Source organism: Nipponia nippon, unplaced genomic scaffold (genome assembly GCF_047370975.1).
Source record: "Nipponia nippon isolate SJK-2023a ecotype South Korea unplaced genomic scaffold, ASM4737097v1 scaffold_2, whole genome shotgun sequence".
NCBI classification, from domain to species: Eukaryota; Metazoa; Chordata; class Aves; order Pelecaniformes; family Threskiornithidae; genus Nipponia; species Nipponia nippon.
Genome location: NW_028262336.1, coordinates 47,144,022 through 47,161,947, shown reverse-complemented (window position 1 = coordinate 47,161,947; position 17,926 = coordinate 47,144,022). Strand labels below are relative to the sequence as shown.

General features: G+C 40.0%; 1 protein-coding gene across 3 annotated transcripts in view; it reads right to left on the bottom strand.

The window, feature by feature from the left end:
- The window catches only part of SCML2 (Scm polycomb group protein like 2), a 62,874-nt gene extending 53,861 nt beyond the window's left edge, over window positions 1-9,013 (bottom strand). Inside the window, exons 1-3 of one of the 3 annotated variants that reach the window (XM_087756991.1) lie at window positions 7,192-7,305; window positions 6,715-6,822; window positions 656-724 (exon numbers count right to left, since the gene is read on the bottom strand). In XM_087756991.1, coding sequence (XP_087613117.1) covers window positions 656-724; window positions 6,715-6,736 — 91 coding nt within the window. In that variant the 5' untranslated portion in view covers window positions 6,737-6,822; window positions 7,192-7,305. Of the gene's footprint in view, window positions 1-655; window positions 725-5,627; window positions 5,724-6,714; window positions 6,823-7,191; window positions 7,306-8,902 lie in introns of those variants that run through there. The other 2 variants (XM_009476253.2, XM_087756992.1) reach the window with 2 other exon arrangements.
- Window positions 9,014-17,926: the final 8,913 nt, after the last annotated feature.

Sequence of the window (17,926 nt, the reverse complement as noted above, 5' to 3'; positions counted from 1 at the left end):
CACTGTACCTCACAAAGGCTAAACTGCCAGCAAGCCCATGTATGTGCTACCCTATGGCACCTGTTGAGGATAGTAGAGGCTGTCTACTAGATAGCAGAGGTTTGGTAAGAAGCTGGATCATTTCTGGCAAGTGTTTAGTTTCCTCAGTTTATTACAAACACAAAAACGATTTGAAAACAGATTAAGTTTAAAGTAAAATGAGAATCCCAGGCAATTTAATCCCATTAGCAATACTAAAAACTCAGGCTATTAAACTGAAAAACCCTTCTTTAGCACCAGCAAATGCATCAAGGAAAGAGAAGATAACTGGGGCAGAAAAGGTATGAAACTGGGAAAGACATGTTTAGAAGAACAGACAAATCAGTAAATGATCTAAAAAAATTCACGTTTACACAGCACCTTTGATTATATATACAAAGAGTACTTGTCTTAGCTAGTAAAACTGCCAGGCTCAAGTCAAGCAGTTTCAACCATCATTTTCTATACCAAAACATACTTTCCCAACAGAGTTAGACAAAAGCAATGGTATGTTTTTAGCTACCCACCAGTAACAGCCAAAGAGATTGCAAAAAAGCCTCAGGAGAACGTACAATCCAAATACACACTTTTTCTTTTAGGATACCTTAACTAATAACCTGACAGCTGCAATACCTACCACTTTTTAAAGACGGGTTGTTTGCCTGCTGATTCTTTCCATCTTTCTCTTTTTTAACATTCTTTGAATCTAAAAGACAAGATTCCATTACATAATAAATGTAATATTCACATCATAACGATGTCCAGCATAACACAGAATGCTTTCAAACAATACAGAATGTCCTGTTCCAAAGATTGACTTTCTTTTATTAATTTCAGTGCATAATCAAAAAGGTATTTGTAATGTAAATTTAAATACTGCACTATTTTTTTTTCAAAATATATTGAGAAGCACAGCACGAAAAAGCAGAGCTTTGACTACTTTATGTTACATTACCAGAATAAATCTAGTTGTAGAAAATGTAGTATTAGCTCCACAATCTCTGCCCTAATTTTTAACAGCTTTACTCGACCTACATGCAATTTGAGATCCTCAAGATCACCTGATATCTTTTTAAATCTTGTCTAGACCATTGTGAACTGAGAAACGAGAGAAAAAAAAAAAACAAACCTAAAAGCATATTCTGAGTTAGATTCCATTCTATATTCAAATTCTTGAATACTCAAATGCAAGCAGCTATCTCAGTACACATTTCAGTTATTAAAAAAATCAGAAGAATCTACCTGCTCTACCATTTATCTCCACACACACACAGAGAAAGGAATTTGTCATATTTCATTTTTGCCAGATTTCAGCACATATGAAAGAGACAGAAGGGGACTAGGAGGCTAGAACAGAGAAGACAGAGGGAGCCAGTTCCACCTGCTCCTTTTAGTCTTTAATATGTTGGTTTGGTGACTTGCTTTTGACACTAGTGGACTGAAATTCAAGCACAATTCAAATATGACACTGAGCTGGCAAATGAAATGCAAGTACATTTTCAGATTCAAAAAGGTTCTCACGCATGATAACCTGCGTGCCTGCATGGCTGAATAATTCTCTTGGTTTGCAAACACCTCAGCACCAGGAATGGGGCCACTCCTCCGGGAAGGTGCCTTGGCTCACACCTTTGGCCATCCTAGTTAGCCTGAACAGGTGAAGGGACGGTTCACTTGTACCAAAAGATTGTATTTGGTAGCTGATTACTGTATCTGCTTGCACTTCAGTCTTTAGCTATTGATTGGCTTGCATGTGAAATAAAATCACTCCTAACCTAGAATAAGAGGCATTTGGTGATCAGAAACACTTGAGATACAATGAGTTGTTCTGCGGCAAAGATTAAGCCCTAAGGCTTTTCTTGAAACAGAGAGTACTGACGAGCAACGTGCGACATTCATCATTTCCACCCTGCTTCCTTCATTATTTATTGGGGAACTGACATGTACAGCAAGAGCTGAATCATGACGATCTTCTGTCATCAATCCCAAAATCCCCTGTCGGTCAGTGAGGAGGGGATAAGCCATCCACCTAGCTCTGCACGGTGTAGGATGTGGTGCTCCTTCAGCCACGGCATAGCACAGGCCAGGGACTCCTCAGGGGCAGCCAAGCAGGGCCTCACCAGCCAGGGCCACTCCACCACCCCAGCCAGGAGCAACCAGGGGGGCACGGGGAGCAGCCCCAGCCCCGGGCACCCCCCTGGGGCTGGGGCTGAGGCCAGGCCGGGACATGGGCCCATGGGTGGGCCCAGCCTGACAGGGCCCATGGCCAGGCAGGGCAGGGAGATGGGGAACTGGAGACCAGCCCTGCTGCAGCATTGCTAGGGCAGGGGTGGACGGCCCCAGGGGGCTGACATGGGGTCCTGGGCCCTGGGCAGGGTGGGGAGAGGCCCTAGGCTGGGCACAGCCATTAAAGCCTATTAGTGCACTCAGGGCCAAGACACCTTCCAAGAATAACCCAGACTCCACAGTCCCAGAAAACATACTTACAGCTACATACCTGCTCAAAATATGCTGCGAAAGTATCACCTGTTTGTCCTAAAGCAGATATGGGGGGTACCCAAGATCCTTTGAAAAGGAAAGAAAATGCTATGTTTGCTCCTTTACTTAGTCTTCTTTCTTGACTTGCACACGCACTTTTGGAATAAGTTTGCTTCAAAACATTTTCTACATCACTGAAAGCACTTGACAGGTTCCCAAAGGAAAATTCCCCCAAAATGGAGGTCAACTTCAGAGGCACCTGCTGAAATGCTTCTGGATGGTGCCTACAGAGCTCTAACCCCAGTACTTCCTCAGGAGTAGGGCTTTAACCCACACAAGTGGACACCCTACGTCCTGACAACTACCAGTGGGAACCTGAGAAAAACAGTAAACCTGAGAAAAGCAGTAAAACTAGGTCAGTAACAATGACAAGACACAAGGATAAATTCACCTTCTGCCACCTACAGATCAAAGGATATTCCATTCAGCCTCTTTGGGATTGAACTGAATCCAGAGAGTTTTCTACTGGGCAGTGGCAATCAGAGTAGAAAACTTTCCAATCTGCTTATTTCTGAAGAGGAAATCCAACTGATTCCCACATAAAAGAGATTTATTGAAGAAGGGAACTAATAACTGCTTCCTGCGAACACCCAAAGCTTGAAAGGACAAAGTCATGAAAGAGTATCTACCCAACTGTGCCAGATTTCAAACAAGATGACAGCCTTTCATGATAAGAGACATCAAGAACAGGCGAAAGAATGTGAAAAACGGCAGCTTGGACACCAAATGAGTTCTCATTGACAACCACGCTCGAATGATTTATTTCCTGTACCAGTTAGGTTTACTGCCTATCTCACAAATACCACAGCAAATATGAACACTGAAATGGAGCACTCTCTGTGACACATTTTTCTTATCATCAGACGTTAGACAACTATGAGAACAAGAAGAGATGAAGACATTCATGAGAAGAAATGGATTCCTCAATAGCAGTTTAAATACCTATTTCATTTGAGGTGGAAGCATCTTCATTCATAATAAACCCAAAACACTGTCACTATCACTTGTTTCCGATGGCAAGAAATCTATTCTTTAAAATCTATTCTTTAAAATGCCCAAGTAAAACTCACCCAGCACCTGCAGAAGCATCCAAAAATAAGTCTGAATAAAACAAAGACTGTTTTCAAAGGCTCCCCTTGCTTTTATGCATTCCAGCCCTCAATGTTGGGAAGACTGCTACAAAACCAGAGTGTTTTGTCTAAGCAGATTATTAACAGTAAGAATTACTATCCTGTTTTCACATGAGATACCCTGTATCTACTACCACCTCAGAAGAGTTTTCTCCCAGTCTATACTTCACAGTTGCTATGATGCCTTGGTCTGGTGTGCCTCTTCCAATGTCAGTAGTCAGGGTGGATAAGAATTTATGGTTTATTTTTAAAAGCAACATTAAAGAAAATAAGATTAAAATCCAATTTTATAAACATGAAATACATGCCTTTTTTTAACGTGCACCAATCTACATTTGAGAATTTATATCCTAAATTCTAGTAATTTTAGTTTCCAATGATCACTGAAAACAAAATTAAGACATGGAAGACTATTATGTCAAATCACTGGTCTGAGGAAGATGACTCCCTCAGCATATCACCCTCAGTTTGGTCAAACTTTGAGGAAAAAACATCAAAAATGAGGTTATAAAAGAGGGAAATACTTCTGCAGGTACAAAGAGTATTTTCTTTTCATCTCCTTCACGTAGCCATGTTCAATGACTAATTCCCTCAAAGCTGAAAAGTGAACTTGAAAATAGGAACTTTATTTTTATGTTAGAGAAAGAAAGAGACTTCTTAGTTCTAGAGTAATGAAGCTCAGAGTTACAAAAAAAAAAAAGTCAGTTGAATTCCTTATCTATGTTCCTCTCTTCATAAAGTCCATTTTTAAAGAGACAAGTTTGAGTTTACTTTTCATTGTAAAACACAACATGTTTTAGATCATTTTGTCAAAACACGAATGAAAATGAAATGCTGCTGCTGTGGACTTCACCACATGCTACTCAGCTCTTAAAAAAAAAAAGCAAAGAACAGGATATCACTTTCAAAGAAAGTGTTAAAAATATAGTAATACATATAAGTATACAGAGAGCTTATATATCCACTATGTAAATATATACATACATTTAGCCTAGAATACATATAGGCTAAATACTTATTTTCAAAACCCAGTGAAAGATTGTTTTCTTCTAGGTAGCAAGATTAGAATACAGCATACACTAAAATTACAAAAGCAGCATATTCTATTGTTCACCAACTAACAGTTTTTCTACAGCACACTTCATAAACTAAAGCAGTAGATAAAAAACAAGATTAGAGTAGCTTATTTAACATAGTGCTTTCTGCTTACTGATTCAAAACTCCATGTGTTTACATTACTCCCACCCTACCTGTAACCACAGAATTCTTCTGCTGATAAGATTACTCAACAGAAGACAGGCAAGAGCAACCACATCTATCATGCAAGAAATTAGAGACAAGGAAGAAACCAGACAAAGCTATCTTGACTGGCTTGTGAATGCGACAAAAAAAAAAAATACAATCAGAAAAGGCAGCTGTAGAATATAAGGTCTGGTAAAGATAATCCTGGTGACCAATGTATAGTTCCTTTTATAGGCTTCCAAGTCGAAGTCCAGCTTCTTGTCCGAGATGCTTTAAAAATCTACAACACTTCTTTCTGGGAAGAGTTAACCTTTCAACAGACCAGATGATTGCTTTGTCTGCATGCTGGGCAAGCATCACCTCTGTCAACAGTGTTAGTTTTTACCACAGAATGGCGTGCTACATGAGGAGGCACAACATACCATCTTCTAAGACTTGCTATTCACTTGCTGTCCAATGTGGGGAAAAAGCAATTCAGAGTCATGCTTTTTTAGATTTGTGCAGCTATTTCTTAGCCACTTTAAAGTCTTCAAACTCTGTTGGGTGTTCAAAACACGGCAGGAGACCACTTTTCTCAAAGAAATCCTTTGTCTCTTCCTGATGGACATGAAACACCTTTGGATGACAGAAACATTTGCTCTTCCCATGCCACGCAGTTACTTGCCTTCAGATGAAGTCTACTAAGACAAGCCCAAGACTTACCTTTGCTCAGGAAGAGGCCTTCTTCATTCCCTACCACACAGGGTTGTGAGCACCTTTTATCTACCCTTCACCAAGCCTCAGTGCACACAGTTGAAGATATCAAGACAGAATGAGTATGAAATGTCTCCTTTCCATTCTTTTTGTGCTTCCCTAGTGGGATTCTTATCTTATCTGCCCGGAACAGGGTGTCTCTTTTACTATATTTAGACAACAGCCATGCAGAAAACGTACAAGAGAAGGGGACAGACTTCCTCCATAAACTCTTGGTGCAACAATTAGATGGATGACTCCTGCCATTACAGAAAATCTACTATAGCAAAAGACAATTATTTACCAAGGGAGCCCACAAGCATATAAAGCAGCTTGGGCTGAAGGTGGAAAGCTCAAGAGAAGCACAAAAGTCTTAGCAGCATTTTATGGGGGAAGACTACCCATCTGAAAGCTTTGAAAAGCAGCAGCAACCTGATTTCAGACAGTGGGTCTTTCTCTCTCGACATTCTCTTTGTTTCACCAACCCAAACACCCTTGTTACTTTTTAAGTCTCACTCTTTATTTTAGCACTTAACTGACAATTAACTTCTGCAGACGTGACACAGCAGAAATCACACCTTAGTAGTACACTGTGCATTTGCGGATGGATTTCTTAAAAAAAAATGTTCATTTTGTCTTCAAGAGCTTGTGGAAGACAGGTTCTAATGCCATTCATTGTGGTGAAATCTGATTCCTTGTATTACTTAATTATCTTCCTGCTATATTATGTGCAGTTACAGAATAAAGCACTATATTTTATTTAATATCACACCTAGACACATTCTTCAATTTTAGAGCAGTATAATGGCTTCAAGGCTGTCACAGCACAAAACTGCTTTGGCTGAACTTGTATAGAACTCCAGGATAAGCTGAATTTAGCATACTTACTCTAAAACAACGTGAAGTTTGGACTTACCTGTGTTCAATACATACTGTAACCTCCCCTCTTTAATCTAACAGTATAGTAGTTGTCAAGTAATAACCCACCACCTTCAAAAAGAGAATTTAACAGGTTCCCTATTTTCTTTCCTCTTGGATAAAAGCTACTATGCCTTACCTTTAGCTGCTGTTCTCCCCATGGTAACACTTCTGTGATCTTCCCTCTCACAATAAAAAGGCTGAAGTTGAAAGACCAGTTAATTCTTCCTTTCAGCACAACAGTTTCCTGTGGAGTAGTAATACAACAAGTTAGGGGGGAGGCTGTTGTTGGGGTTTGGGTTTTTTTTTTTTTTTTTTGGAAAGAAGGATTTTTTTTTTTGTATTGGTGTATAATTATCTTGCTGGTTTAAAGCTGCAAACATTTAACACACTATTTGTAGAAGAACAGCGTGTAAACAATGGCTGTATCAAAGTAGCAAGGGTACAGAAGAACCCAAGCTTTTATTCCATTGTTTTAGACAGTTCATTGTATAACAATTTGCATTTTCTGTGGATTTCTAATACAAAGAAAGATATAAAAAATGCTTTATTCCTTTTACCCCCAACAAATATTACTGAAAAATGGAAGAAACATTTTTATACATAACATACTTACCATGCCTCACTTGCACAGAGTTTAAAAATCCGCAATTTAAATACCTTTGGGTAAAACACACTATCCTTCACAACTACAGTTTCTTGATGTAAGAAACCTACACAAAGGCCCAAGTGCTCACTGATACCCCTGCCCACTACCGCTCGCAGCAGAGCAGAGAGAACCTGTTAGGGGAACGCTAACTGCAGATAAAAGCAGCGAGCCATATTCTTGTAGGGTTTAGAAACTAGAAGGGCCAAATTAGTTAAACCATTGTAACACAGCAAAAACAAACCTCATTTTGTGTGTGTGTTACTGTGATTTTCTACTCCAGCATCTAGTTTTTGGAACTTTGACTGTGTTCAAGTCAAACTCATCTGAAGCTCTTTAGCCTCGAAGCAACAAAGCCAGCTTACAAAACCATTATCCTTTTCCATTCACTGTTCAAGTCATAATGGGTAAAAATACATTCAAATTCCTGAATTATCATCTTTGATCATTTCCTTTCAAGGAATTCCCATGAGGTTAAAGTTGACATCACCAAAAGTTTGAGATTTTTTTAAATTTAAATATGTGCACCCTTTTTCCAAGATTAATTTTGCCAAAGGTAACGTTTTTAGAAGCTACACCTTTCCAGTGTTACATAAAAGGAATAATAGTTGAAAAGCAAGGTATCTACTTGAAATTTCTTGAATCTTACACTTGCATGCTAAAAAAAAAGAAAAAAACAATTACACATACATATCGCATAGAACAAGAGAGGTGTCATACAGCCAAGTATTTTCCAGAAACCGTGATATTTCAGTGAAACTTCAAGGAACTTGCACACTATGGTGACGGACTGCATGACGAAAACTTTACACAGTGCAAGTCCCATGGCTAAAATTAATTAAATATGGTTTTAAAAATGCCAATGACTGAAGAATTCATTTAGCATGTGTGTGCTGTGTGTGAACATGCTGGACAGTTATTACAAGAAACTCTCAAGATTGAGACTTGAGAGCAGTTATAAATAAAACCAAATACTAAACATAACTAATACTAATTACTAACTTAATTACTAACATAAAATAAGCAGGTTTTGCTACACAATAGCATCCATAGCATAAGTGATCATCAGGATTAAGAACAGAAATCATTTTAAGCCATCAAATAAAGTTGAAATACTTGATACTTTCGTAGACTCCCCCAAAAATTCAAAGCTTTTCCACTGCAAGTAATAAATTGTGAAAGGTGATGGAGAGTCAAAGTAACTGTTTTTACAGATTACTTTAAAACAGTGCATGGTTTTTATCTTTTTGTTCCAAGTACCAGATTGCACTTGGTGCAGTAATAAAGATTCCAACCCCGCAGTGATAGTCATCAAGTTTAGCACAACTGGAGCGTCTGTCAGAACATAAAAAGGATTCCAGCTTTTCATTAGCTTGTGTTGTACCAGACAGGCTATTTTACAGCACGCCCACCAGCCTGTTAAAAATATAAGACAACTACAAGTTCTGAAAGCACTGTTTGAAACGGGGCAAACACAACTGCAGGAATACAATATATTACTATTTCGAAGAGGTGCTACTTAAGACCTAGTTACACTTACAGTATTCAATTTAAGAGCCACTAATAAATTAGCTTGTAGATTGATAGTTTGTCACAAAAAACATTCAAGAATGGTATTTCTGAGCCTCTAGCTAACAACCGCTACACGATCCTGAATTACAGCAAAATGGAAACCAGTTACCTCTAAAGCAGAGCAGGTCAGTCTGAAACAAAGCGTAACTTCTTTTGCAGGGGCAGACCTAGGAACAGCTTTCCATCGCCTTGCATAATTAAGTGGCAAACCGTAAGCAAGGCAGTTACGTCCTTTGCTAACCAAGACAGAATTCTCTTACGTTGCACTCACCATCACCAGCGTGGCTCAACCCACAACACACCCACCACAGAAGAGAAGAAAACCACCAGCAAATACAGGGGAGAAACCTCTGGGGACGTTTTGGCAAAATTATGTAGAAAGGACAGAGCCCATGGCATTCTTGTATGTGCACCTCTGCAAGCAAGCCGAGTCAGTGATACAGAAAGCTGGGGTTAAGAAATTAATCTAGCAGCTTCTAGAAATGAAGGGGAAAAATGAAACAAAACAAGGTCAGGACTATACGAGCAAACAAAAAAATGCAATGGCAAGGCTGAAGCGTAGTGGCTTTAGGATGCACAAAGCAGCAGAAGGAAAACCAAAGTTACAAAAACCAAGCTAAGCATAGTGATTGTCGGTCACGGGTAAAAAACGCTCAAACCTCACCGATTTAGGGAATAGAAGTACAGAATCCATACTGTACACCAAGGAGAAACTGTTTGCTGCAAATTAAGGAAACTTTAAAAAAAAAAAAGAGGGGAAAAAAAATCCATGAACCTAGGATAACATTGGATTCATCATCAAAATGGAGCATCTACACACACACAAACTGTATTATATATATCGCTTACATCTCCATTCATCCCGTAAACCGAGTTTTATTCTTTCACTGGTTTGTTTCCCTTACATCAGTTACTTTTTTTAAAAAACAGATGGAAAGCATTCATCTGCCTTTAATTCCTTACTGAAGTTTTTATTTTTAATCCCCAAATCACTTCTACTAGCCACCTCCCAATGTGCGAGCCCTTTGTCAGAAAGCAGTAGACTAGCAGACAAGCCTAAGCCTTCACCCTCTCTGTGCTGCTGCTACGTAACACTAGGTGTCAGAAAACAGGATGAAAAACATTCTTCCTGTCTAACTTTGCTCTTCTCATTTTGAAAGCATTACTCAAAGGACAGGTATTGATATATTTCAAAGAAGCTAGTATTCTACAGAAAATGTCAAAATCATTCTCTGTTTTGCCTGCTACGCATCTCCATTATCCTTCTCACCGTAAGCCAGGCACTCAAGTAAGCCGAATGCCCTGAAAAAATCCTGCATATTTAGGGCTTCCCAGTGCAAGTTTATCTTGACAGCATGCCCGCTCATAAAAATACACAGCATGGAATTATGGATATAAATATAACACTTAAAAGAAGCCTAAGTAGACTGTGGGCTTAGTACCCACCAAAAAGATTAGGGTTTTTGTGTCAATGACTCTGCATCTCAGGCTCAGAGGTAAGACAGAGACACCAATTTTAAAGCCAGTTTGCTTTTTGACCCTACCACTGGTACAAATGCAGTAACTCACACCTCATCGCTGTCGTCCTCAGGGGAGGAAGGGACAGTCATGAACGGGCAGCCTCTGCTGATAAGGACTGAGGCTATTCTTTTATACAGATACACAGGGCAGAAGAAGAATCTCACAAAACATCCACTTTGAAGCATCAATTAAGTTCTTCTTAATTTTAGCTTGAAATACAGGCAGACATTTTTCAGGCTCAGTCTGAACAAGGAGTTATACTTGCCCCTCTCTTCCTTCATTCTTTCTCTTCTACAAATGCTTCCAGATCAAATTTCCATAGGCGAGGGGGGAAAAGAATTACACATCGTTTGAACAGCAAAAACAGCTATGGACAGAGAATAGGCACAACGTAAGCAAAGAAATATTCCCCCTCCCAACCCTTTCATATGTACAAGTCCTACATTTGCTTTCACCACCAGCATTCAAGTGCTGCTAGCTTGAGAAACAAAAGAGCCACCAGTTACAACTGCTGGCCAGTATCACCACGCTCCCATTGCTGTTACCGCTCCTCGCCTCCTTCTTCCCATTCGTTACAGCCAACACTGCAGAGAGCCCTTCAAGAACAGGACCTGCACAGCCACCTCCGCGGACCGACACACTGTGCAGCAGTCGCCATTCCCACTCCAGCTTCCACGCATGGGTAGCACGTACCTACAGGCACCGGTTGCTTCCCAAACAAGCGTGACTTTTTTTTGAACGTGAACTGCGTTCCTTCGAAGTTATCCTTCGTGAATCTGGAATACCTTTTTTTAAACCTAATCATCTATTCATCTGTTATCTCTTAAATAAAAACGCTACTTCATACCATTTTCATAAGTCTTTAAGGGGCTGAAAAGAGGCAAATAAAGAGAGTAAGACTTAAAAGGAGTATTTCTATAACGTGCAATACTTCCAAATTTCCAGTACTTGAAAATTTACTTTCCAGCAAGTTACTCAGTATGTAGACTCACTTAGTATACTTCGAGACACAACAGCATATACTTCTTTCTTTCTGTAAAGATAACCAGTTTACACCTTTTGGAGCATACTGTGGCATCATTATAGAAAAGGAAGATCTCAAAGGCTACAAGAAAAAAAACCTTACAGTTGCACAAATGTATCAGAAGACTATAAAATGTAACACAAGCTTTGTAGTTGTAAAATCAGTATTATTTAACATTACGCATATATGATCTCAAAACAAAACCTAAAGATCGGGTCTTCTTTCATTTATCCACACAAATATATAATCAGCCAGTGTTCTGACAAGAAATTCGATCCAAGTTGGAATCTCTTTTAGTTCACATTCTTTGGGGGGGGGGGAAAAAAAAAAAAAGTAGGATTCTTTCAATGAAAGGAAATTAAACTTCCATGTTTTCATACAGCAGAACTTCTAATAGCTGATATATCTGAACACCTTCTCCTCTAGTTGATGAAAACAGAGCTAGGAGAGATAGGCTTTTGTCAAATTTATGGGCTTTCAAAAGAGCAAATATTAGCTATCCTTATGTATTATTACAACAACTAAGTCTGAGTATTTCTTAAGCTGTTAAAGGAAGAGAGTGGGTACTTAGTGCTTTACAACTATCATTTTGTAATATCATTTCCCTTAACATCAAGAAGAAATTTTCTGCACTCGCAAAATTCCTCAGAAAGTCACCAACAGTGCACTGCTCGCTATTTATTAAGTGATTAGCATAAACAAACTTCTAAGCTGTCAGCAGTAAAACACTGCCTGTAAATGTTCTGCTCTCTCTCCAGGTAAGTTTATGATCTGCTTTAGAATATGAGCAACTACAGTAAGCCATACATTTCAAGACTACAAAAATCTCTCAAACCGTACTAAGTGTATTATTCAGTACAGAGCAAGGCATTGTGTATTTTAAAAAGCAACATTAACAAGATCGAGAATAAAGATTTGTCCACAAATTCCTGAAACAAGAAATAAATACTTCTAAATGAGAACAGCAGAAAAGTAAGGTCTCTGAATTAAACAGCATAGCTTGTATCAATGGACAGCAGAAACAATTTGTCATGTAAAGTCAACATTTACTCATTTGACAGTAATTTTAAAAATTAACGTTTAGAGCTGCTCTATGGCTACCACTGGAAAATAAAAATAGCTGCTCTCCTCTCTCTCCCCCCCTCCCCATCCTGCTTTAAAAGCCAGAAGATGTGGGGCTGTAAAAACCTGGAAAAGGAAATGGTATGTGTGAAGTCAGCAGTTCAGCAAAGTGGCTGACTGGCCATTAACAGCTTTAAATATTCTTAAAATGTCAGTCTTCCCACATGAAAGGGTATTTTAATGTTATATTCAAATAAATACAAAATACAGCTCACAGCGCTTACATTTCTATCTAAGTAAAACGGCCCATTTTAGTAGTTTACTAGCACATATTTACAGTAGCACAAGACAAATTGTTTAAACATTTTGGTGAATTCAACTCACTGAAACCTCTGTGCTGTTTTCCCCCTTCAAGCCTGGAGTACTCTTCCTGAAAACATTCATCATCATTATTCAACCTGGCTTTGTTCAAATGCCTAACTCAAATTTCTTTCAGAAAGCAAACTAATTAAATTATGCACCAAAAAACCCCAACAATTTTGTATGATTAGCACTGGCTAAGAGCTACATACCTGCATGAAATTCTCCCTAAACCCAGATACCTCTCCTCTGCCGTCAGCTCAGCTTCCCTTGACATAGAAGAGAGCTCTCAAACTATTTGTTCTGTGAGGCACCAAGCATACTTTTAGCACAGTGTAAATACAGCAGGTAAGAGAGAAAAGAAATTGCTGTTGCAAACATAGTAAGATATGCCCAGATGCTAGAGATCCCTCTAGAGCTTTTCTGTGCTTGTCTTTGGCAGACAACAAGCAACACCACCAGCTTTAAATGCAGCAGTCAGAGAGAATATGTGTACGTAAGTGGACAAGGGAGAGAAAGACAAGCAGAGGAGGGATGGTAGAAAAGGGATTTTACAACCTCTTAGGCAACTTTGGCTTCCTCCCATCTACATTGCCTCCAAACTTGAAAAGAGCTGTGGAAGCTCAGTTCAGATGTGATCTAAGAGGGCCCAATCCACATACCGCATAGCCGGCAAATCCATCCCTGCAGTCCAGATTTTTTATTCCTCCAACAGAGTCTCTAGAGAAATGCAAGAACCTTTAGTCTGATGCAGAAATCTAGAAAAGTCAAATAGAGTGCACATTTTTTTTTTTTTTCATTGAAGGCATGGGGAACAGTCTTGGGACATTTCTGAATAAGATCAGTCTGCTGCCAGCACCGCAGGTGGAGTTGGCTTGTTTCAGAGCAACACACTTGCCTCCCCTTGCTTGTGCTCAATGCCAGCAGCAACATACTTCTGCTACCACCCTCTTCCAGTGCTTAAAGTATCTGTTTTACTCTCCCCACTTGAGAATCCAAACAACATAATGCTGGCTGGGACTCCCTGCCACTGTATATTAACAAAGACAGAACGTGCCTCACCGCATCTATCTGCTGCTGCAACACACCGCAGCGTACCCTGGCTTATCTAAGGGGACAGCTACATTGGTCCCACATACAGGTGTCTAAAAGCAGGGCGCAAAACCAAACCAACCAGAACTAAACAAGCCCTTAAACAATTTCCTGACAGCTGCACCTTCCAGAGGATATTTCTGAAGGGAGAAAACCCCAGAGAGCTGCTTGCAGTCTCCAGGCGCACCCACATCCCCACACCGGGCCCACCTGTGCTGCTGGGACTGATGGCCGTGCTGTCTCCCCAACTTCTTAATTCTCTAACTAAAAAGGAAAATCCTTCTTTAAACCCCTTCCACGAGGAAGGGAGATCATCCTCCACACAGATGCCACCAAAAATATTTGTCCATCTCTTTGGACAAGCATTCATAAGGACCATTCAGTGCTGGTAGACATTTCTGCAGCTAACAAAGTGCTGACAGGTCAGAAAAGACAAGACAACTCCTAAGTGCTGGGAGGACAAGACAGCTGCAAATGCTCAGCTGTAGGATTTGCTGCACTCTTCAAAAATGAAAGAAAGGGAAAAGCCCAAAGCATCAGGAACATCCATAGCAAGTTCGTATCTCTCTTCCCCACTTCCCGGGGACAATTTTCTGATTATAAAGAAAACAGGTGAAACAAGGTGTAACAGGGCAACCTCCTCCAGCACGGCTGCACAGCTGTCACTGGTTGTGTGCAGCTCCAGGACAGAGGGAGAGCATCTCCCTTTCTGCTGCTTCTGGAGATCACCCTTCTGGAGGCGATCCCCACTCCCTCCACCCAGTGCTTACACCATTGAGCACTGGATAACATTCAGACAAGGACCTAGGTAGCATTTTCGTACAACAAGCTGGAAAAAAAATTACATGTCCCATACAAAGTTTTTCAGCTAATTATAACACTGTCTATTTCATGATTAAAACCAATACATATCTTCTGACCTTTCCAGAAAACCACTGTCTGCCTCTTTATAGCACTCCAGTGCAGGGTACACATACAAGAGATTTGGTACGAGAAGTGCCATCGAACATGCTACAGTCCTTTTAATCCCTGAGCCCCCGACAGACGACAGCGACAATAAGGAGTTCCACCAAATTTAGCAGCTCTGATACCCTTTCACATTCCTCCACGTACAAGACTTATTTTACAAACTGTGCTTTTTAAATGGGGTTTTAGAAGTGCCCCAAGAATTGCACTCCTCCCACTGAACCTTCCTGCATTAATCTCCAATAGATTCCATACAGTACATAAATAATGGTACATGCTTCGTTTTAGGTATGCACCTCATTAAAATGGTGCTACCCTCTTGTAGGTTTTATAAACTTCAGATGCTCCCTGAGCTAATGTATTCTGGATATGATGAAAGGCTCAACCTCGTCTTTGCCCTACGCTAAAAGGGATATCGTATTACCTTCAGAAGACAACAGACTTAGATTTCCATCAAAGTCCATCCCTTTCATGAAAAGACTGAATTCCCTTGGTATCTTAAATAGAATTTGACCTGATTTGTGAAGCTGAAGGTCTAGAATCAAATAATTTAACCAGGACATCTACTTTTAATGCAATGCTTGGTTTTAGATGACAACATACAAATGGGAAGCTGCGTAGAAAATACACCATTTATGGGTAAAAAAATATCAGTTCAAAACATTGTTCGTATTTAAGCTGCATATAACATTATTCTAACAAATCAGAAAAAGTACTTTAGGATTAGTTTGGACATAAGATATCTAGAGAGCATCTTCCCTGTGGAGCAGAAAGGCTATCCCCCTGCTAAAATGAATGGAAGAGCACTACAATGCTGTTAAAGATCTCAGTATTTCAAAAAGACTTTAATATTAGGCTCTGCAAGTAATTCTGAAAGGCGTGAAGAGAGCACATGGAACAACCACAATAAGCACACACTTAGTATTGCACCAATTTGGATCCAAAACGATCAAACAGTACCCATAAAGCAGGCACTTTTGTTAAAGTCCAGAACTATGAATCAGTCTTGAATCTACACCGCTGAAATAAGAGAGACATGTAACTTACCATCACAAAGAAGTAGTGTATACTTCTTCAATTCATTTAGATCCAAGACAAGAAAATACTGGATTTTTTGGTCCTATTCCAAAGACATAGAAACTAAAGCTGTTACTTTTTGTGACAGGGATCTTGGGAGGAGAGTTGCTAAGGCATAGTATATCCCCTCTACTACAAACGGTCTGGTTGTATATACCTGTGCCTAAAGTTCACTGTATACAAGAGGAAGTATCAGAGCAAGCCCAAATAAAAGAGATAAGGCGGCCTGTAAAGACAGTTGCTGCTTTCTGAATGGCTGCGATGCAGCTCCTGACCTTCCTCCAGATCTATGTCCTTGTTGACCAAGCAGAAAGACTAACAAGGAAGAGGTCCAAGTACCTCTGAGAGTCATCATCACTATTTATGCATCAGTTCCTCTGTCTATACAGCTGCTGCAGGTAAAAGGGGAGCCCGTTCCCTGTTGGCTCAGATACCTGAAGCCACCCCTCCACTGCTGCAGCCTCAGCTGGCTGGTACAAGAACAGGCTGTCTCACAAGGTCCTTTCCCCAGCAGCAGCTGGCACAAAGCCCCCTTGCCCATCCCACAAGGCAACAAATAGATATACTCGAAGAGATCGCAGATACGGGACACCAGTTTTAGGCAATGGAAGGAGTGTGTATGCCTGTGGAATGAGCTGGTCACTCACCAAGTCATCTCTTGCTGCTCCCAGCATTGCTGCTCCGTGGCCACCACTGCTGCAGGAGCGAGGGGCAGCCAGAGCTGGGTGCACACCCTCAGCCCCCGTTGCCCACGCAGGTCAAATCAGCTGGCAGGTGCGTGAAGTGCACGCATACAAGAAAGAGGACTCGCCCAGAAATATACTGTTAAAAGAAACTACAACTCATTTAAGGACTTAACTGTTTCACTTTTTAGAGGCTTTACCTGAAGCAAATGAATCGTCTCTCCACTCAGACATCATAAGTAAAGCTGTTCACACACACCACGTGTACTTCACCATTATCAGTCATTGCTACAATGCAAAAATAAACTTAACTGCATATAACTAATATTAAAGCTTCCTACCACTACCTCAAGATACCACCAAAGTATAGAAGCCTCAAACCTTAAAAGAAGTCTTCAAAGAAGCCATACAAATTGTATTAGTAAAAAAAACAGTCATATGTCAAAACACAAATCACAGTAAAAAAGAATCATTCACCAAATCATGTCGAAATGTTAACAAATATTCTGGAACTTCAGATTATATTGAGCCAAACTGCAAATCAGAAGTATTTGCAAAAATACCAGGACTGCTGCATGTAATGAAAACACCTGTAACACTCATGCACAAATAATTTTCTGTTGCTTCATATTTACAAACTGCTCTATTAAGCCTCAACAACTTTATACGGGATTTTCTGGCTTTTCCCACATACTAGAAAAATCTCGGAGTTCTGGGCCATTTATGTTGCGTGTCTTACACTTTAAAGAATACAAATGGCATAGTCCTTTACATTTCAGATTTTAATCTCTAGGTGAAGCAATCAGCACTAAGGCTGGGTGCCTAAGGCTATTTCTTTCAAATGGGAATAAACAGAACTGCGGTGCCCAAGAAGTTGGTTAACAGCCTCCCTTGTGTAGACTCCTTGAAGCAGCGTCCAGGTCTCTACCTCTAATATCTTTTATATTTACACTTAGAAAATATTACAGTAGACTGTCAAATAGTATTTTCAAAGATTATCTTAACACATGCAAGAATAACTGTGTATTTCACCCACCCTTGTTTGAGGTAGGTGTATCCAGACGAGTAAGAAAGCCAGCTGCAGTGTCCTGGGCAGTTAATGACCAATGTCGTTTCCTGTTAGTGATGCTATTTAATACCAAGGGATAATTACTGAGGACTTCGTTTCTCCCCGTACATCCACTTCATTATGGATCGACCGCAACAGTAAAGGGAGTAAACATGGCTCACTCAGAGCTCATGATCCCATTGGAATAGAAAGAAAACAACGCGGGAAAATCATGAAAAAGACACTTAAATACAAACGGCAGAAGGAGCTATCTATGTTTGAGGCAGGCTTTTTCATGGT